The sequence below is a fragment of the Metarhizium robertsii genome (assembly GCF_000187425.2).
Source record: "Metarhizium robertsii ARSEF 23 chromosome Unknown MAA_Scf_10, whole genome shotgun sequence".
NCBI lineage: Eukaryota > Fungi > Ascomycota > Sordariomycetes > Hypocreales > Clavicipitaceae > Metarhizium > Metarhizium robertsii.
The window spans coordinates 715045-737024 of record NW_011942150.1 but is presented as its reverse complement, the minus strand read 5'-3'; the positions used below and the strand labels follow the sequence as shown (position 1 = coordinate 737024).

General features: G+C 47.2%; 4 protein-coding genes across 4 annotated transcripts; 3 read left to right on the top strand and 1 right to left on the bottom strand.

The window, feature by feature from the left end:
- Window positions 1–1051: 1051 nt before the first annotated feature.
- On the top strand, window positions 1052–5047 carry MAA_10048 (abc transporter; the record flags this gene model as incomplete). The annotated part of the gene is made up of 2 exons (XM_007828046.2): window positions 1052–2825; window positions 2877–5047. 2 exons carry the CDS (start codon window positions 1052–1054, stop codon window positions 5045–5047), a joined length of 3945 nt encoding a protein of 1314 aa, XP_007826237.2.
- A 7902-nt stretch (window positions 5048–12949) lies between these two features.
- Window positions 12950–13198, top strand: MAA_10049 (uncharacterized protein; the record flags this gene model as incomplete). The annotated part of the gene is made up of 1 exon (XM_007828047.1): window positions 12950–13198. The coding sequence occupies one exon, from the start codon at window positions 12950–12952 to the stop codon at window positions 13196–13198; it is 249 nt and encodes an 82-aa protein (XP_007826238.1).
- Window positions 13199–17627: 4429 nt separating this feature from the next.
- Window positions 17628–19590, top strand: MAA_10050 (Major facilitator superfamily transporter; the record flags this gene model as incomplete). Its single annotated transcript, XM_007828048.2, has 7 exons — window positions 17628–17761; window positions 17825–18043; window positions 18105–18360; window positions 18425–18633; window positions 18664–18688; window positions 18754–19086; window positions 19558–19590. 7 exons carry the CDS (start codon window positions 17628–17630, stop codon window positions 19588–19590), a joined length of 1209 nt encoding a protein of 402 aa, XP_007826239.2.
- A 1366-nt stretch (window positions 19591–20956) lies between these two features.
- On the bottom strand, window positions 20957–21733 carry MAA_10051 (uncharacterized protein; the record flags this gene model as incomplete). Its single annotated transcript, XM_007828049.1, has 1 exon — window positions 20957–21733. One exon carries the CDS (start codon window positions 21731–21733, stop codon window positions 20957–20959), a length of 777 nt encoding a protein of 258 aa, XP_007826240.1.
- Window positions 21734–21980: the final 247 nt, after the last annotated feature.

Genomic DNA, 21980 nt, shown 5'->3' with positions numbered 1-21980 from the left:
ACACCGTGTCGCTTGAGACTACCCAACGCATGTACACACCCATCAATTTTACACCGACGCCTTTCGTGACATCCACACCCATGGCCCTAATCTCACAGTATTCAAATCCCGGACAGTGTAGAATTGGCTGCGATCGTACTGTAAATGGCTGTACAAGACGAGGTCATGTACAATTTAGGCCTTGACTGTGTCGGGTAGCCAAGAGTAATATAACAAAAAGGAGTGAGACTAATAAGAGATAGCTATTATAAAAAGCGTGTAAAGACTAAAAGGTACTTGATAACGTGATAAAATTTCGTATTAATTTACGTTATAGTTATAAAATTATTCCTCTTCTATTTACTTTACTTGAATTATAATTTGTAATTATTACTATAAAACCTCGTATCCGTATCAAAGACCTTATAAATAGCCCCTATAAATGATCTTATTAGGTTACTTTGAGCTAAACTCATAAAGGGCGGATTGTACAAGTTATACACAAACGCATATGAATTCCGATGGAAGCAAATACGTACCTAGGTAAACAGTGTGAAGAAGGCGTTGTCTTATCCCTGATCGCCATGGTAGGGTAGCACTGCTAGCACGTATTTGTCTTTTGCCACGTCAATTGAAACCATCCCACGGCAATTTTGAGAGTAGCAAACTCGCGGCAAAGCCTTCAATAGCCGACATGCTGGGGCTCGGCCGCTCGGATAGCCATCAATATTTCCACCCCCTCCTTTGCTGTGCTGGTCTAGGGCTATTAGAAGACCAGGGGCAAGTACCGTTGACAGTATACAGCCTAGATTGTTATAGCCTCAGGGTACGTTTCCACCGAACGCATCATGATAACATGTCTATTTTAGACATCCATATTGGTGATGGACAACCAAGGCCAAAATTGACCCACCAATCGTCAATGTTGCGGCCAATGACCTTGTGCACGGCAACTTCACCTACCTACTCGTGATCCCATAGAGGTGCCGGGCATTCATCCTCCTGGAGAAAGAAGAGAAGAAAGAAGCTGCCACTCATTATATCTTTGCTGCTGCTGCATTTCAGTCCCAAGATGAGGGCTATACATAAGTTTCTATCCGGGTCGCGTTCAAGCAGAAGTTATTCTGGAGGCAGTAACCGATCCCCAAACCAGGCCAATGAAGCAGCACAGCAGCCGTCAACTGTCGAAAATGGCCAGTTTCCTATGGAACAAGACTCGAAAGAGACGAGCAGCAGTTGCAATCCATATGGACATCTCCCACCACATCATGCCGAAATGCTCGAGCGACAAGTACAAGTGCCAACTTATCGAGGGAGCATTTTCCAGTTATATCGCTATGCCTCTCACCATGACATTATCATCATGATTGTTGCAGCCGTCTGTGCCATGGCCTCTGGGGCCGCCTTGCCAATCATGACAATTATTTTTGGCGGTTTGCAAGGCACTTTCCAAGACTTCTTTAACAATACCGTTCAGCCTAGTCAGTTTCGAGACGAGATGACAACCTATGTCTTGTATTTTGTGTATCTAGGCATTGGGCAATTTTCCGTCACTTTTCTGTCCACTGTTGGTTTCACCTACCTCGGAGAGCATCTGACGGGAAAATTCAGAGAGCGCTACTTGCAAAGTTGTATACGCCAAAACATTGCCTTTTTCGATAATACGGGTGCTGGTGAAATCACAACACACATTACCGCCGATATGAATCTAATTCAGGACGGTATTTCCCAGAAAGTAGGGCTGACTTTGGCTGCCATTGCCACGTTTGTTTCTGCGTTTGTGATTGGGTTTGCCAATAGCTGGAAGCTCACTCTTATGCTGTGTTGTACCGTTGTTGCTTGGATCATTACCACTACCCTAACCACGAGGTTGATGGTCAAGAATACCATCAAGTCTCTTGCTGCGTATTCTGAAGGGGGTAACCTCGTGGAAGAGGTTTTGACCTTTATACACAGCACCACTGCCTTTGGAAACCAGGACCACTTGGCCAAAAAGTATGATGCACACCTCGCAAAGGCAGAGCATTACGGCTTTCGTGCCAGGACAGCCACCGGACTAATGATTGCCGGACTGCAAATCGTCATGATCCTTGGGTATGCTCTCGCGTTTTGGCAGGGTAGCAAACAGCTTATCCAAGGAGAGCTGCCAGTGTCAAAACTTCTGACCGTCCTCTTGTCCGTCCTAATCGGGGCGTTTGCCTTGGGCAATGCTGCCCCAAACGTACAAGCATTTACTACTGCAGCGGCTGCTTCGAGAAAAGTCCTTGCCACCACAGATCGTGTCTCCCCCATTGATCCTATGGCAAGCTCCGGGATTATTTTGGATCAGGTTTCTGGCCACCTAAGCTTCCAACATATCCATCACATTTATCCCTCAAGACCAGGTGCACCCGTCATCGCCGACTTGAGTTTGGATATTCCAGCCAAGAAGACCACTGCCATAGTTGGAGCTTCAGGATCCGGAAAAAGCACAATTATAGGCCTGCTTGAACGGTTCTACGATCCTGTCGAGGGAACGATACGTCTGGACGGTCATGATATACAGAGCCTAAACTTGAAATGGTTCCGAGCACAGATGGCCTTGGTCAGCCAACAGCCTGGACTCTTTGGGACCACCATCTTTCAAAATATTCGACATGGTTTAATTGGCACAGCATTCGAACACGAAAGTCAGGATTCTCAGAGACAGCGCGTTATTCGTGCAGCAAAGGCGGCTTTTGCACATGATTTTATTATCGCTCTTGACAAGGGTTATGATACGCATATCGGCCAGCGTGGTTCCATTCTCTCTGGAGGCCAGAAACAACGAATTGCGATTGCACGAGCGATAATATCGGACCCCAAAAGTAAGTTCAATTCAAATACACCCCAAAACATGTGGACTAACTCGACCATAGTTCTACTCCTTGATGAGGCTACTTCTGCTCTGGATAGTGTGTCTGAGCAAGCCGTCAAGGCTGCGTTGCAAGTTGCCGCAACAGGACGTACTACTATCATTATAGCCCATCGCTTGTCGACCATAAAACACGCGGATAATATTGTGGTCATGGCTGAAGGTCGCATTGTGGAGCAGGGGACTCATGAGGAACTTCTGAATAATAATGCGGCCTATTTGGAGCTAGTTCAAGCTCAAAATGTTGGATCAAGTGTTGACGAAACACAAGATTCCAGCGTATCCTCGCCAGGATTTGAAAAACAGACTTCGTATAAGCAGGAAACTACTGCAGGATCTCATGACGAGATCAAATCCTCCAGGTTGAGCAGAGATGACCTCGGCGGACAGACAAATCGCGACAGTTTATATGCGCTAATATCTTTTATTCTGTCTATAAACAAATCGCAATGGAGTTTAATGGTAATCGGGTGCATGCTCTCTGTCATTTGTGGGCTTGGAAACCCTTCTTCAGCTGTCTTCTTCTCAAAGCAGATATCAACCCTATCCCAACCTATTCCACCAAATGAGCCTGGCAAGATAGAAAAAGATTCTGATTTCTGGAGCACCATGTACGTCATGCTAGCTTTTGTTCTTGGCATCTCGTTTGCGGCCCAAAACTTGGCATTTGCAAAGAGCTCTGAGCGGCTCGTACGTCGCATTCGACATGCTGCCTTTCGAGCCATGTTGAGGCAAGACATGTCCTTCTTTGACAACAAGCAGAACACAACCGGCTACTTGACTTCCTTCCTGGCAACAGAAGCAGCCCATATTGCCGGATTAAGCGGCACCACTCTGGGAACTTTGATTGTTTCCGTCACAACACTCATCGCAGCCTGCTCGCTATCCATCGCCGTTGGATGGAAACTCTCCCTGGTTTGCATCGCGACTCTCCCGATTCTTGTGGGCTGTGGCTTTCTGCACGTATGGCTGGTAGCTAAATTTCAGCGGCGTGCTAGAGCTTCATATGACGAATCTGCCAGCTATGCCGCTGAGGCTGTCTCGGACATGCGCACTATTGCTTCGCTGGGACGAGAAATGGACGTGCTAGAGGAGTATCGCACGCTGGTGCGGACGCAGCTTCGCCAGAATATCCTCTTTATTCTCAAACCTTCTGCGCTTTATGCTGCTTCTCAATCTTTTCTCTTTTTTTGCTACGCCCTTTGCTTTTGGTGGGGAGGCACTCTGATATCCCGTCGCGAATATGACATGTTTCAGTTTTTTTTATGCTTTATGGCTGTCCTCTTTGGCGCTCAGAATATTGGGTTAATTTTTGCTCATGCTCCAGAGATGGGTAAGGCGTATACTTCTACGCAGAAGCTGAAGAAGTTACTCGATCAAACGCCCACGATTGACCCTTGGTCGGACGCCGGTGACTCTGTGAAGGACGTTGCAGGCTCATTGGAGTTTCAAGACGTACACTTTACGTATCCTGGGCAACAAGACCAGAGACTTGTATTAAAAGGTCTCAACATCAAAATACATCCCGGTCAGTATGCCGCTTTCGTCGGAACGTCTGGATGTGGCAAGAGTACTGCGTTCAAGATGATTTCTCGCTTCTATGATCCCCAGTCCGGAGCTGTCTTATTCGACGGAAGGGATATCCGCAAACTCAACATTCGACAATATCGAAACCAATTCGGTCTCGTAAGTCAAGAGCCAGCACTCTATCAAGGTACCATCAAGGACAATATTTCGCTTGGATGTCCAGATGGCCAGGTGACCGACAAGGCTATTGAATCGGCCTGTCGCGAGGCAAACATCTATGACTTTATTGTGTCCCTCCCTGATGGTTTCAATACTCTTGTGGGTGTCAGAGGAGGGCTGCTGTCTGGTGGCCAGAAGCAGCGAGTCGCAATCGCTCGTGCCATTCTCCGAAACCCACGGGTGTTGCTTCTCGATGAAGCAACTTCAGCTCTTGATTCGGAATCGGAGACGGTTGTTCAAGCGGCACTTGATAAGGCTTCAAGAGGGAGAACTACTATTGTTATCGCACATCGCCTTAGCACTATTCGGAAGGCTGATGTTATCTTTGTCTTTGATGACGGCAAGGTCGTGGAGATCGGGACACATTCTCAGTTAATTGAAAAGGCGGGCAAGTATGCGGAGCTCGTGAGTATACAGAGTCTTGCATAGTATCTGGCAAGTTGATGACGTCGTATTTTTATGTACTATAATTGCATACGCAAGGATTTGCCGTAGTGACGAAACTTTTGTCTTATCGGGCTCCTACCCCTGCGATCTGCATGCAATCTACCCGACTTGTTGGTCCAGTTCCTACAGATAATCGAAACGGCTTGTAGAGTGCTATAGATATTCTATATAGGTGGGATTGAACCATCAGACCAGGGACCCTAACTCCATGACAAACCCAGACCGGCGGACCCAGAGCCGTCGAACCTAGCCCGACAGAGCGGAGCGATCTTGTCGCGTTGTGCTGTTGCTATCCTTGCATGTTGATGTGTCTCTGCATGAACTAAAGTACCAGACATGCGAAAGTCCCCTCAGGTGCTCTTTTATAAGTACATAAGGGAAGTCCCCACCCTAAAGGTTATCCAAGTCAACAGCTGTATCCGACAGGTCTAGGTCTGTCTGTTTGTTAGCCACACTGGGGATGAATGGATTGAACACAACACGGTATTCCTACAAATTGGAAACTGTCTGTCCACAATCTTATATTGTGATTTTAAAAAAGGTCTACACTCCGCCTTCACGTTAAATTATCCTCGCCCCCTACCCAGTCCAGGCGGACGGATCTGAGTGACTTCAACAGTTGGTCAACATCCTGGCTTCCATATTCTTGATTGCGCAATAAGCTGTCTGCGATCGGATTCACCGTCTCCAAAAGAGCCATCAGGGCCGTCTTTGAATTTTGAATAGCGCGTATTATGGCTTTAATCATATCTGTGGTGACTGTGGTATTATTGCTGTAGTAGTTTCGTTTAGTATATGCTTCCATTTCAGGGCAGCACTGTAAAAAAAAAGGGCACAACCATACATGGTTCCTGCAAACCTTGATGAGCATAGGATTAGTATGCTGGGCCCCAACACGTCTACCAGCATCCACCATCTTTTCCCAAATCGTTTTTGGTCGTGAAACTTTGCTCGTAGCTCAGCCTTTTGTCGAGAGTTGGCAGTAGTCCATTCGGGATGCGCATTTTCAAGGATGCTATCGATGATGGAACTAATACTTCCCCTCCCAACTCTTGATGTAGGTTTCGGATATCTAGATGATCGGGCATTCCATTGACGACAAGTTTCTTCATACTTTAAATGGAGGAGAACCAGTGCTACTCGGCTCCGGATCGCATCATCTCGTATCCGCATATCCAGTCGACAGACACGCAAATATAATACTTGTAAGCTGTCATACATATTCATGCCTGCTGTCTGATCCAAGGGCCCTGAGGTTTGCCACAAGCCGCCTTGGGCCCAGCGTCCGAGGTTGATCTCCAAGAACCGGAAGTAGTCGGTTCGAATGCTGGTACGGGCCGCAGAAATCGCCTTGAATGCAGGCGTATCGACCAAGAGACCAGCCGTCTCGGCAACAGGATTTGCTCCATTGTTGGTGGTGAAGTGGCTAGTGCTACAGAAACTGGTTGCCGACGAAACGACGCGGGACGATGCACTGCTCCTGCGGCGGCGCACCTTGTTGTCTTTTCTAGCTTGCCGCGTATTAAGCCCGCCGTATTGCGCATCAAGAGTAGTAGTCGAAGACCTGGTCAGCTCCATGATCATGAAATCGCCCTCAGGATTGGTAGACTGAAGGGTTTGTATCGTCTCTATCATCTCAGATTGCCGATCCCTTGGATCTTGACTCACATCGCCATCCCTGTTCTCTTCGTAGGGAACCGTCCCGGTATTTGGTGCTGTACAATACTTTAGCAAATTCATTCCCGGCGGATAATAAACCAATCTTCATCTTCGTCTAGTTTGGATGTGGAGTGTCAAATAAAGGTACATACTATTATGAGATGACGTGTGGGATACCTCACTGTAGGTCCTTTTGTCATCAGATCGTTGGTCCCTCGTCGACACTGGAGTACGGATGCATGCCTATAAAGAGGCCATATTGGTCAACTGTGTCCATGTAGGCTAGAACTTTGCAGCTGGATGCAAACCTGGTATAAGTTGTTGACAGAAGCAGCAACCCTTTCTTGCCTCATTGGGCGGCTTTGCATTTGACATGCCATGTCCTCAGCATAGTCTGTGCTCTTATTGCTTTGAGGATAAGCGATACCGTTCTCATTTTCATCAACAATACCATTGGCTATGATGTCGTTTGGGATAGCCGTACTTGGAACTACCTCATATGGGGCTGAGCTTGTAGTTGGGACTAGGCAGCTGCTATGCTTCGCAGGTGCCGAGCAAGGATTCCAGGACGCCTCTGGGCTCAAATACGACTGTGCGATATGGTCTTGTGTTTCGTTGCTACCCAATATTATGCCGCTTAGTCGAGTCGTTGGAAAAGAGGGGGTTTGTTCTCAAAAGAGGAGCTCACCATGGCCGCTGTTCGCATTCAAGCACCAGTACAGGTTTGACGGACACGGTATTCCCGACAACGACCTGCTCTGGATGGATCCTGAAAGGACTCAGGCGTTTAGCAAGCATACTAATCGTGGTTATATCACTTTCATCAAGGAGGGATTTTATGGCATCAACGAAGAGACTAATATCATCCAAAATGGATGTAGAGGCTGCCAAAGACGGCTGTTCTGGATACCACTCCATTATGGCTGACGGGGGTGAGCCTGGTCATGCAGAGCGGTTGCCCCCAGATTAACAATACTTTGTTGACAATATTCGGCTCAGCCACCAGGCTAGGAATGGTCTTGCGAACAGCTGGCTTGGCGTTTAATGGGTTTGTACACGCCAGCTTGGGGCGATTTTAGTACTCTGGTTTCTTTTATATATTTTGCACGGCCTCTATTTCGGGGGCCTAGCACAGGAAAACACTTGGTAGAATAGGCAACTGGATTGTACGAGCGTGGCTGTAAACTTGGCGAGAAGAACTTGGCCAGCAGTGCCATGCGATGGCAGTTACTCTCATTGGATAACGGTGATGGGAGCACTAGACCAAATTAGAGCAGGCCACACAGGTGGCAAGCATGGGTCAGAGATTACGGAGTAGTAATATGTCCAAGCATGTATTAGACTGGTAGATCAAAACCGGGTCGCGCCGTCATGTTCGGAAAACAAATCCTCAACGGCTTCGAGGCACGACGCCCTTCCTGCAAGGCACCTGCGGGCCATGTGTGGTACACTATTTCGTCTCGGCAGTTTTATCTCTCCAAATGAAGGCACGTTGATTAGAGTTGACATGTACAGTCTGGTCTGGTGCAAATTACATGGTAGATGACGTTACCCAGACAGTCTCATACTATGCGGGGTCAAGTATTCCCGGCGCAGTCATGGCAGGGTACAAAGACTAGGGCAAGTTGTCTAGAGTCAAAGCCTCGAAGCTAAAGCTAATAGGAACGCAGTTAGCCGCGAGCAAGTTTCCAAAGTTTAAGCACCTGCTGGCCAGGGTCAAGTGTATCCTTGTCCATCGGGGATTTTTTTGGCCTCATGGCGTGGAAAGTAGGGGAGTAAAATATGCACTATGTACAATGCGGTGCCATAAGTTCCTCATGGAATATTCCATGTGTCGCCGCCCCGGGCCGCGTACAAGGCTAGGGTTTGTTTCAAGTGGGTTGGCAGCCTTATCTGACCACTTAGATGCCTTCCAATACAGGATAGAGTTCGTATTAACATGTCCCGAGGCATATCGGATGGGGTCTGTTGAATGAGGCTGGGGGCCACGTAAGAGTGGGCAATTGCCGACGATAAACTTGGGGTAGCAACTCACATGCATAGCCCGCGTGTCTTGGTTGGTTGTTTCCCGTAACATCCGTAATTTGTAATTCATCCCACCCAAAGGGCGTTTATATAACACTGCGCTCGGTGAAAGTAGCCGGGTGGAGTCTAGGTTTAGCGTCCATAAAACAATACTGCAAAAGTTTTCCAAAGTCGAGGCGCAAAACTAGCCAGGCTACTAGGGGTGTGAATAGGGCCGAAGGTGTTGAATCCCCAGCTCTTGACCGAGAAATGGATTATTGTCGTATCCAGGAACCCCCGACACCCTCGTGTTCCTCGACTGTTTGGCACGCTATTATCAAAAGTCTTGTATTATGCCTAGGCTGTGCCAAGCAATCGTGCCGTGGGACAATTAACACGGTTGAGCGTCCCGCTGTCAATAAAGAGGTCAACTGGTCTTGTCCAGGGTGATTACTCACAGGGCGGCAATTCTTGTTCGCATGTTGTTCGTTGAATAGCTCTTGGCAAAACTTGGACCCGGGCTTGGAGGCATCACGTCTATACCTGCAACGTTCTATTGTCTTGGTGGTTACGAACCCTGGCTGCAGTTTCTCAGCATGGGGGAAAGAGTCGGTCTTGCGGCAGGGAATCTTCTGAATGTTTGGCTTATTAGCCGTGCCCTCTTCCAACCATGCTCAAGCCTCATTCTCTCGCGCTTGACCCTTGTCAGACATGAGTCCATGACGAACCAGACTGTGAGCAGATTGCCAGAGTGCGAAGCGAGCCCGCGGCCAGAGCCTTTGAGTTAGTATAAGCCCTCTTGCATTTCCTTGCCCGTGCGCAACCCGCCCTTGTCGCCAAGCCAACTATTGAACCTCCAGTCCGCAACCAACCATGCTGGGACTAAACGGCATCGCCAGAGATTCACCTGCCCACAAGCTGCGATGGTCTCGCTTAGTTCCCGGCGACGGCTCTGCTACGGCCGACGACTACATACGGCGCGTCAAGGCCGGTAGTCTATGCATGTATTTTTCTCAGGCTCGCTTCGGACAGCCCCTTTGAGCTCTCGGAGTGTCTCGGTACATCAACCTTCAGGGACATTGGACCAGCAGCATCAACTATTGGCTTGACACAATCACAACCCAGACCACCATTATTCACACTACCGCCATCAACACTCGCAACAGCAGCACTGGGAGCACTACTATGAGCAGCCGTAGCACCACAGAGTCAACTCTGCACCAGCCAGGCATACTCCAGGAGTCCCAATGGACAAATGCGTCGCATGTAGTGTCGCGATAAACAAAGAGCATCCTGTTCTGGATGACGAGGCTGAGGCTGTGAAAGACGTCTTATCCAGTCTATTCTCCCTGACTGTCTTCATATATTCTTATAGCTCTTATGTGTATAATCAGTCACACGCTATGCGAACCCAACTGGACCCAAGATTAACTGCCGAGCATAGCAGGTCAGCACAGCAGCCGTTGGCTCATGAAGCCGTGCCAGCGGTCCATGACTGTCCGAGTATCCAAGCCGTCATGAGGACGAATCACTCTCTCAGAAGTGTCATTCGCCAATGAAGGAGATCTCACTTGGAACAAGAAGAGTCTGCGCCGCTAACGGGCTTGCCATTATTCGGTGACACAAATAGTAGCAACAGTGAAAACACGGGTAGCAAATGCCTTTACAACGTCCCTACATGCACTCAAGTAATAACAGTGTAATTTCCAAAAACCCAAACGAAATTTTGAAAGACCCAAATACTTGCTGCATGGAGTCCCTAAATAGCTGCCGATTGGCACCAAATCTGGCTATGAACTGCTATCCCGAGGTCCTCAACATTTACACCATGATGTTTAACATGACAGAACTACTATCAGCTACTATTAATCCAGCATACCAGCCACAAATGTATCGGCTCTCGTCTGAGAGGAATCGTAAAGCTTGATCGTTGCTGTTTTTTGCCTTTATCTAGCTCTTTAAATATTTTACAGTATTTCCTAAATATGTAATACATATATAGCTACGGCCTTGTATTGCAACGAGTTTTGGTAGGTATATAGTAAAAGATCGCTATTCAAATAGTTCAAGACTTGGTTTAGCTCCAAGTTTTACTATTTTATAGACTCGATATCAGTTTGCTTCACTTTGCTGGTGTCTTTATAGCACTCTAAACACTCACACTAAACAGTCACGCATGCGTCAAGTATCTTGCGAGTGCAGAGGCCGTGGCCGCCAACGCTCAACGTGTTATCTGCGGGCATAGAAAGATACCGGCGATTATAGCAGGTAGCTTCTTGAATATCTTGGCTCGGAATAGCATCAACAATGCGCTTCCAACTCTTGAGGCTCCGCGATTAGTGGAGCACCTTCATGCTAGGTTTCCTCTATTAAACAGGATACCTGTTGAGTCAAAAAGACAATCATAGGTGGAATAGTTTCCCTGAGAGCAATCAATATCCCTCAATTATAGTCAAGAAATGAGTACACACTCAAGAGACCGCTCTCCACACCAATCTTTTCTGCCAGCTCTGCGCTAAGTAAGGTTCAACTACTAAAGCAGATAATAAGCCAGTTTCCACCCAATAACAGCCAGAAGGAGCTGGGGGTGCTAATAATAGTTACAGTTAATATGTAATAACAAATAGGTGGCCCTACATACATACCAAGTAGCCAATCTACGCAGAGTTTACCTAGGCTCTTCTAAAGCGATAAATACACTTACGGCCGCTCTCAACAAAACAACAGCATGTTCTTTTAATCTTGTGGTCCAGTACGATGGATTCAACCTGGTCCTCCAGCGCTTTATATTAGGTTGTATTATCACTTATTTCGAGTCCGAAGTAAACGAGTCTTCTTTGCTTTACGGAGTTCAAGGTACCGGGTAGGTGCCGCATCGCAGATTCCTTGCCCATCGTAATTCTAGGGTTGTGCGAGGTTGTGCCATGCCCCTCAAATAGATTAGCTACTCTGATACAAGCATATACTTTGTCGACTTCCAGTCTCCAGAGTAAAAGAGACATGGAGCATCGGCTGCATGCGTGTCATTACGAATGGTAGGTCATACGTGCCTCGTCGTCATGGGGCGAGGGAAGACATGTCAAGCATTAATATTGATGTGTTATTCAAACAAAGCAGAAACATTGCCGCAGCTCAGTCTGTGTTTACTCAGTTCTTATGCTTCGATGTCGTCGGTCAGTTCTAGGGCAACCAAAAAGGTCCCCAAAGTCGCTTTATACAAGAGTACCGGTACTTTAGAGTGACAGCCTCCAGTCGTACTGTAGCAAGAGAGCAAACCACTCACATTCTCATAGCTAGGGGTTGGCTGTAACTGTGACATCTGTTGTGCGACTGCCACGCAAAATCTGCCTCGACGAAAGCATGTTACGCCTCACTTATGGGTAAGATTTGCGGCTTGTATTGTGACAGCGCAATGACCAATAAACAATCTGTCGTCGGAGTCGCGGGACCGAGAATTATAGCGTCTGCGGTACGATTAATTTTTCCTACACATGAGCTTAAAAGCAAGGCCCGGAACAACCCATATCCCGAGGACTCAGTTTTATATTGCCTTGAGGCTCGTCATGACAAGTCTTGCTTTTGAGCTCCATCTCCATGTTGATTGAATCATCGCCCATATCTTGTCTACCCCATACCTTTCGCCAACTCCATCCCATCTCTCAGCGACAATGGCATCACCCAATACCACTCCCCGAATCGTCGCTCGCGTTAGCTTCTCAGATAAGTACTTCCGTCGCCGAACTGTATGAGCGCTTGACAGCCCGGGGAATAGCATCCCCATCCTTTGCCGAGGACATTCCTGAATACCTCCCTGCTAATGTATCCCATCTTCGGGATGCTGTCCTTGACGCGACTGCCGAGCTACACGAGCTGCTCCTGGAGCCTCTGATGATGCTCTGTAAATTGAGCGCTGTAGGAATTTCTCGGCTTTGGCTGGTCTCTTTTCATGCGTTCATCGTCTCAAGATCTCCAACCTCGCAATCATTGACGCAATCTGCCGATTCCATATTGCGGATATAATACCTCCAGGTGGCCAGGTCTCCTTTGGAGATATTGCCGAAAAAGCAGGCCTGGAGACCCCGGTTGTTAGACGCCTACTTAGGAACGCCACGGCCATGTGTATGCTGAGAGAATCGGAGCCTGGCATGGTGGCACATACAAACATCTCCAAATTCTTGTCTCATCCGTGCATCAACGCATGGGTCACCTTTGAAGGCAAAGATGCGCTTTGCGTCTGCGATGCAAGCAGCCGTGGACCATGTTCCCGGTTACGCCGTCGTAGCTGTTTCCAAGGTCTACGTCTGGGCATCCCTTGGCAACGCGTATATCGTCAACATTGGGGGATCTAGAGGTCAAGTTACCATAGAACTGGCCAAGAACTTTGGGAACATCAAGCTCCTTGTCCAAGACGCGGCCACGGCTATTAAAGGCGCCGACGATGTTCCCGAACAACTGAAAGAACGCGTCTAATTCATGAAATATGACATGGACCTTTTTGATCCGCAGACGGTACAGGCTAACGCCTGTCCTTTTCGCATGGTTTTCCGCAATTGGGGCAACAAATACGCTCTCCAAATCTTGAAAGCGTAGATACCGGCCCTCCGACCGGGAGCGAAGATCCTTATTCAGGATGCATGCATGCCAGAGCCAGGCACTATTCCATTATGCAAAGATTGAGTTCAAAGGTATGCCGTCAGATGTTAATACAAGTCATGATGAAGAAGCATCCCTGCTGACGGTTACGAAATAGGTCGGTGGACATGAGTCTGAAATGCTTTTTTAATAGTCCCGACAGATATTTGGACGAATGGAAAGCTCTGCTCGCAGCCGCCGATGAACGCTTTGTCCTCCATCGGATTCATGTTCCCAAAGATTCTTTGTTAGGCATCATAGATATTTACTGGGACGTGTCTGGTACTGCAGAAGCATAAATCTGCATCTGTCAACCCTGAGAGGACAAATCCCCGACTCCACGCGACTGGGTCATTTCAATGATGAGTGCACAACCTGGATGCTAGTCGAGCTGCAGAAGCCATTTAGTCGTTATCACTATCAAGTATGAAGAAACTACTGGATTCATGGCAGTAAAGAAGCCATCGCTTCTAGATTCGACAAAATGTTTGCGTTTTGAGCTACGGGACCTATCTCTTGAACTGTGCGGAGCGTTTCAAACTGCGGCTATATTTGTGAGGTCAACGGTGCTTTTGACAATACCCCCCGTTGTATCAATAGTCGCGAGCCACGGCGTGCCACTTTTGAACTCATCACTCACTCAAGATTGCCGGTCTCAGCTAATAAAAATATATCTTTCTTTATACACCACGTGTGACAAGGGCCTAGTATTTAGGGGCTTAGAACAATGTTCATATTCAGGCTAATACTTTGCTTTGATATCAAAAGTTCTTGGTTTTCCTTAAGGCCCTAAGGGCGGAAGACCTTTATTTATATCAAGAGGCGGTGAGGCAACTTTCCCTAGGTCTCGTGATCAGAGCCCTTGTGTAACTATCGTCGGGTTCAAGGTTCGGCCCGTGCCTTCATGGCAACGTGTCATCCGTGTAACACCACGTCAAGCCATTTAAGGCCCGCTTCTACCTCAAGTCTGTCCACAGACTTTGGTAAGCATACCCAGTGTGCAGAACATATTCCCCTGTTCTACCTCTCCCTAGGTCTAACAAGAAACTGTATTGGCCGATTAGCGGTAAATGTCCTTTAATGGCAGGTAGCACTAGTATGTATGAAGCGGTCAATAATTTCCATTTTGGGAAGCTGTGGTGTAACCCACATGCCAAGTGCAAAGCCTTGCTCAACACCATGCATCTATTATAAAGGTCTGTATGATGCCGCCCCCGCGATATGTATTCCCGAAAGTAAATACAGGAATGTAATAATTACTTGGAGGGTGCTAGACGTATAATTTCCCGGAATCTAACGTTGTTGTCTCGGGATATGCTATCCTTTTTTGTTGGAATTATTAGAATCCTGGATTTCGCGCACAACCCCACCAGAAGCCTAGTTGCATGTCACTTACGTCGGAGCAAATTATTGCACGGTGCAATTCGTGTCCCATGGTGTCAAGTATACTTCCGCGCTCGTGCCCTCTGTTCTTTCCATCAGTTAAGCCCTGGGCACCTTCAATGTTGTCGTCAGATTTGCGCACCACCTTTGTAGACTCGCAATGATCGACTCCAACCAGACTGATGTCCTCTGAATCCACCGCTATGGCCAAGTTTTCCCCCCACCGTTAATATGAACGACCCTGGCCGCGGGCCTCTGATCATTGGCTAGGCGTGCACATGTGGACATTACTTACGGTGGAGGATTGATCATGTTAGCTGCTGGGGTAGGCATCTCACGACAAAGACGTCATTCTCGCGGAATGCCGATATACGAGCTCCGTAGATACTCAACCTTGCTTGCGTCGCATGTCTCACCCTGCTTGTTCCTCCTTGTTTCTAGTAAATTAAGCTGGAGATGCTCGTACTATGACGGACAGCTTTAAAATAATAGAAGTTGCTCACAGTTGAGAGTGATAAGGGTCTCAACCTGATTGCTGTCCGGGTAAGAGCTTCTCTCTGGGGTTGCTTCGTTTGCGGCTCATGTAGCCTTGGCCTACATATGTAGTTTGGCCTAAAGCCCTTGTGCGAATTGACTGCTGTCGTTTATCTTCTGACCACTCACTCAAGGTCTCCCCCATGAGCACATGACCCGAACCAGCAGGTATCAAACATAAGCTTACACACTATTATGGCATCCTGAGAGAGCCAACCATGATACATGCAAGGCTGACAAAGGCTTAGTGGCTGGTGCTCAAGAAATACTCTCTCAATACCAACACGACGAAAGGTTAAATAATTGTACCTATCACCAGTGCAGTTGCTGCGTACTAAGCAGGATTGCAAAAGTCTCTTGCAGTCGAATTCTATTGTCATTTAGCATCGAGCAATGCTTATGGCTGTGGCCGCACCAGGGCGATGCATGTTACTGTAGTTAAGCCAGGCTGATTGATCTGCCTGCAACACATCATTGTGTACCGAGTAGTATCGTCGTTCCCCGTGGGCAAGGTATGTTCACATTAACATGTAGTATTTATGGCCGGCCGATTACTCCGTATACCAGCCTGGCATGATATTGCTTGAGTCGTATTAGCCTCCCGCGTGTACACAAGGATCGTGGTAGCTTTCTAATATTTTCAGGTCCAAAATACCAGAGCTTGTAACTAGCGCTTCTTTCTTCCAATACGGGCAAATAGTGTTAAAAAGGAAGAAGCACATCTCAACCTACTACTTCATGCTGACCGGGCTTCTTCCCTTAGTTGTTACTCGCGGGTTTTTATAGCACATGCGAAGCCCAAACGATTCCCTATTCCTAAATTAATTCTTCGGGAATTAGATTGAGAATTGCTACGCGACAGTTGCGTTTCAGGGTGCAGATTAAAATCGCAGGGCTTATCACAAGCCAAATCACAGGTCCAGATGCTGTTTTTCTGGCCGCATCCAGTTTTGGTGTACTTCGCTGAGGACATAACGTCCGCATGTCCAGTCGGCCCCCCTGACCACCCCGGGGGGAACCTTTTACAGGCCTCCTCCATGGTCGGGAGATCCGACCAGCTGACCTGTCACAAAGCCAGGTGATAACAGCGTCCTCAATTGATAGGTTTCCCCCACAAATAACCTGTTGAGCGGTTCCAAATGATGTGTTCGAGTTCTGAAGGGCTTCTCCTACTTGTTTCGCAAGCATTACCCTCCAATAAGGCGTCGTGCTCGAGGGTGGGTTTCCCGATAATTGTACGCCATTTGTTGATAAATGACATATATTCAGTATTGTTGCCACCACATGTCCCCTCCTTACATGATTGAGACGGTCCGGAAATTCTTCCTGGTCCAGACGGCTGACTGATTTCGTTATTGCCATTTGGTGTATTCTTGATATCAAATGGTGGCAGGCCGTAGGATAAGCTATCCTCAATGCCTGGGTCTAAAAGGGCAGAAGTAGACCGGATTGTTCCCTTTGGTATATCTATAAGACTAGAAGATATAGTATTGCCATAATTGTTCACAGCAGTAACAGGAATTGAGGACGGGTTCCTGCGCACGCCGTGTGCGGAATTCAATTCTAAACGTATTGTTGGTCTTGGAGGACGTTGACATGGACTACTCGGAGTGCGCATCGCACATTTCGGACGTCTTTATACCCCCTTGTGTGAAGAACTCGACCGAAGTTGACCTTATTTTGAGGTACCTAGATTCTGCCAAGACGGCTTGTCAGGGATATCAGACTCGATGACAAACTCTATTCGCTGATCTATCCAGAGACGCAAGCGTCCCCTTGGCTACTGGGTCCTCCTCTAAAGCGTCATATTAGTAGGCGGGGGCATCTAGATACGATTCATTTGAAGGAATAGATGGAATACTACAAGGACCTCGTAGTGCCTCCACCCGTGCCGTGCCCTAGTTGAATGCATGAATTAAGTTGGAACTCGTCGAACTCGATTACAGGCAAAATCCGAGGGCAGGATATATTGGTAGGCTTTAACTTACGCTGTAGCATTTAAGCGGTGTCTAAATATAAACCACTGAGAATAATAAGTGGACGTATCCGCGGGCTAAAGTGCTTATATTTGTATAGACTCTGATGTAGTAAATTGTATTGAGCCGAATAATAAACGGAGTTCGGCGGAGTGCAGCGGGGTCCTCCGGCGGTAGGCTTCATAACCGATCTCCGATCTCCTACAATTAACCCCACGGGGTAGCCTCATTGTTTTACCGGGCGGGGTGACGGTTAAATTCGATGTCTGGTTATTTAAAGGATCCATCTCTACTGTAACCCCCCCGTTTTAATAAACTTGCACACTTTTAGTACTGCGTACATATATTATTGACCTGATTCTCACATATTTGATATGGCTACCGCCACAGAAAAGACTGAGCGTGAAGGCAGCACAATGCACGCTGAGGAAACAAAGACGCACGAGGTTTACGATGAGGTCCTCAGCCCAGAAGAAGACAAGAGACTGCTTCGCAAAATTGATATGTGGTAAGACGCCCGATATAGGCTTATCCGTGTGCCTGGCTATGTTATTTGCTTATACCTTAGTAGCTTGTTACCAGTAATGGGGTTATCGTACATGTTCCAGTTTCTAGACAAGACTGCGCTTAACAGCACAGCCATTTTAGGCCTTCGGGAGGACCTACATCTCACCGGCGAGGAATACTCCTGGTCTAGCGGCATATACTACTTCGGATATCTTGCTGCCTCGTACCCGGCCGCCGTCTTAATGGTGCGCTGGCATGTGGGCAAACTTATATCTGCTTCAGTGTAATAACTTTACCTCCCCAAGTACTTTGTACAGTAACTAATATATCTTTATCGCCTGTAGGCTAGTCTGGGGTATAGTTCTAATACTAACTGCAGTGTGTTTTAATCCTGCAGGCCTGCTCGCAGAAAGATTTTTTCTTGGCTTCACAGAAGCTGCTATTGGCCCTGGCTTGACTGTCGTCGTAGCTATGTGGTATAAGCGGGCAGAACAGCCGCTACGCCATGCAGCTTGGTATCTCGGCAACACCTTCGCCGGAATCTTTGGTGGCCTGCTAGCTAATGCTATAGGCCATATAGACAGTATTGCCCCCTGGAAGGTATGTATTGTGTCACTAAGAAACCTGTATTTTAAATAGGAAGGCTAATACTCGTTCCAAACAGGCCGTGTTCTTGATATTCGGTGGCCTTACTATTGCCTGGTCTTTTGTTCTTTTGTTCACGCTTCCAGACACCCCCGGCAAGGCCTGGTTTCTAAACAGGATTGATCGCGAAAAAGCTCTTGTTCGAGTCAAGGAGAACATGACTGGCATTAAGAATAACGAGTTCAAATGGTCCCAGTGTCTCGAGGCGCTCTTAGATATTAAGAGCTGGTTTGTTGTCGCTATGCAAATCGCTAATAGTATCCCTAATGGTGCTGTGACGACAGTACGCAACCTCCCCTAACGCCTGGCCACGGTAAAGACTATTCTTACTAACAAGACATTTAACAGTTTAGTGCTATTATTATTAGGGCCTTCGGCTTTAGTACTATGAACACACTGCTCCTTACAAGCATTAATTATGTCCTTCAATTATTCCTCGTTTTAACTGCTACAATTGGATCTTCTTACTTTAATAATTCCCGAACGTACTGGATGGCTGGTAACCTTGCTATTGCTGTTACAGGCGCCATTATGGTGCGTCAACTTCCAGTGGACATGAAATGGGGTCGCCTTGCAGGAATTTGCATGGCGGGAGGCTATGCCGCCAATTTCCCATTGATCATGTCTCTCATGTCGGGAAACTTCGGCGGATTTACAAAGAAGACGACTGTTAATGCAATGGTAAGTCCCACAGCAGATAAGCCTTTTCTCAGTTTTCAACAGACAAAAGGATACTCTCCTTATTTATATCTTCTGCAATGTGCTAACTCGAGCTTGCTTTCCACAATATAAAGAGTTTTATGGCGTATTGCACAGGCAATATTATTGGACCACAGCTTTTTTTTGCCTGGCAAGCGCCAACATACACCTCGGGTTTTCTTGCGCTTATTATATGTCTTGCATTTGGATTTTGCCTTTGTTTTATGCTACGTGCATATCTTATTTGGGAAAACCACCGCCGCGATAAGACTACAAGTACGGCAGAGGTGGCGGAATTTAACGAAACACAAGACACCATGATAAATCTTATGGATAAAACCGACAAGGAAATTCCGCAATTTCGATATGTGTATTAACCTACAAGCAATCTAAAATACAAGATATATACTATATACAAAAATAAAGCGACTATTGACTCTATACACTTTATAGTATATTTGCATTACACAACCAGCTCTTGAATAGCGCAGGGAAAATTAAATAACACGGAGGACAATTCCTGTTGCGAGTAGAGTAGGAGAAAGAGGATAGAGCAAGTTTCCTTAATCGCTAAAAGCCGGTTAATAATATACGGTTCTTTCTCTTAGAGATGTGGCTTTTTCGGTCTTAGAAATGTCTTTTACTAGTCCTCAGCTGTCTCGGAAATGTATTCCACAGCACCCAGATGTCGCATTGAACGTAGTAGACCACGTTGGTTACAGAGCGAGACCCCGTATACTACGAAACTGAAAATGTCACTTGGAAGAGGCTGGTGACATCATTTACTATGCTTGCCGCCAGACGAGTAACGTTTGCGGCTCATAGCCCTTTTGAGCTATCAGCATCCAAAGGCCGCAACCATTGCCGAAGTTACCAGCCGCCACTGTACCAGTCTTTCTCTTCAGTCTATGTAGCACTGTTTGTTAGGCAAGTACTTGCCTAGCAATACTTCGCCGTTGTCTCTCGGGGCGTTTCCATGCCAACGTGAAAATAAGCTAGCCTTCCGTTTCTAGGTGTACTGCATGCCAATACCTCAACCAAGGACCGCGTAATGGCTAGGTTTCCAGGGGACCAGCCAGCCAGCCAGGCAGGATCGATAGTGGCAGAATTGCAGAGCCACTCAAAGTCTCTGTGTATAAAATTACGCAGCCATGTCAGTCCACTTTGCGTCAAACCAAACTACATTGTAACTCGGGAGAGGAACAGTGGTCGCTGGGGAGAGCGGGAATCCACGTCTCGCTCCGCGGGAGAAGATTGCGGCGTCAGAGCTCTTGTCTGCTATTATTCTTCACATTGCTATTTTCAGCATTATCTCATGTCCCGAGTCTCATCAGGCAATGACCCTGGCTCCCAAATCCGGCGCTCCCTGTCACTTGGCTGCTTGCGTTATTATTATTTTTTTTTTTCAACATTTTTTTCCTGTTGACGCGTATTTCGTTCAAGGGGGCGCCGATGGCAACTTTCAGTCGGTCGACAATCTGGTCCTTCTCACGTCTCAAAATAATTCTAGTCATACTTCAAGACGGTAATGCTTGGCCGTTTAGGAGTGACGTGACACTATTTGAATTCTTTCAAGGCTCAACACATTTTGGAATATCTGAGCAAGAGCTAGGCACCCCGCCAAAAAGTGTATAAACATTTTGCAAGGCTATTTGTATTCTTGAAACCCGTCAAGTGCTATTGGTTTTGAGCTAAAGAGACATGCATACTGTGTACAAAGAACAATAAGGAGGACTAGGGAGCCACGATATTAAACGTCGATGGGTTGAAAACACCCCGTGGCTTGTGATGATGCGCCCGAAACCCAACAGCGCCTATTCCTTTGGAGAGTGGTATATCCAGTTCCAGAGCTCTAGGCAACGTCACAGATCACAATGTCCTTGGCAGTTCCGCATCCAATCTTTGTGTACCGTGAGTTGGACAAGATCTTGGCATGGTCCGTGCCACTATACGTCCAACCTTTGGCTAGGTCGCTCTCGTCGCAGAAATTCTTGTCTTTGAAAAGTGTTTTCATCTCGCAGAGCCAGCCACCTACAAACGCCCGGTCGAAATTTTCTGTTAGATCGCCCCGTGCCATGACCTGTGCCATGGTGCCAGGCAACATGTTATGAACCATGTTTCCATTAGCCTCCACACTTGTCTGGTGAGCATTGCTCTCCAACGTGGAGTCGTGCGCCAGGTGGCGTAGCCCACAAGCATCCATCCACTTGTTGACACGATTGATATACTCAGGTCCGTTGCCGCCGCCAGGAGGAGGGGCCTGGGTAGTGCTTGGGGAGGGTTGTGTAGGAGGCTTCTCTGGCGTTTCAGGCTTGGTGGGAGTCGGTTGCTGGGGTCGTTGTGTATCGTCATCAGACTCACAAAACTCATCACCAAAACCTAACCAATTCAACCAGTTGTACCAATTCCACTTGCACAAATCAAAGTTGGACCAATCCCACTTGGACGGATGAAAGTTGGACCAATGCCATGTTGAATGGTGGGCTGGCTGGATCGAGTTTCCGTCCAATACATCATGGCCTAACCAACCTCTTTTTGAAACAGTAGTCTTTGTATCACGCTCGCCAAGAGGTCCTCGAGGAATAGCGCCAACAAGTGGCAGCACGATAACAAGAAGAGAATGCCTCATGTTGAAAGAATGTAAGGAAGAAATGAATGTAAGGAAGCTAATTGGAGAGAGGGGCTTGAACACGAAATTGTCTTGAGTTGGGTCATATTGGGACAGGTGGTGGTTATGAAATATATGGGTACTATTCATCGTTTTCTCCGTCTTTGGAGACAAGCACACGTAATTCTCACATGGGATATCTTTATCCAACATGGAAATTAAGGATAGTTGTTGTCTACACCGCATATCCCAGCTCCACGTCTTGCTC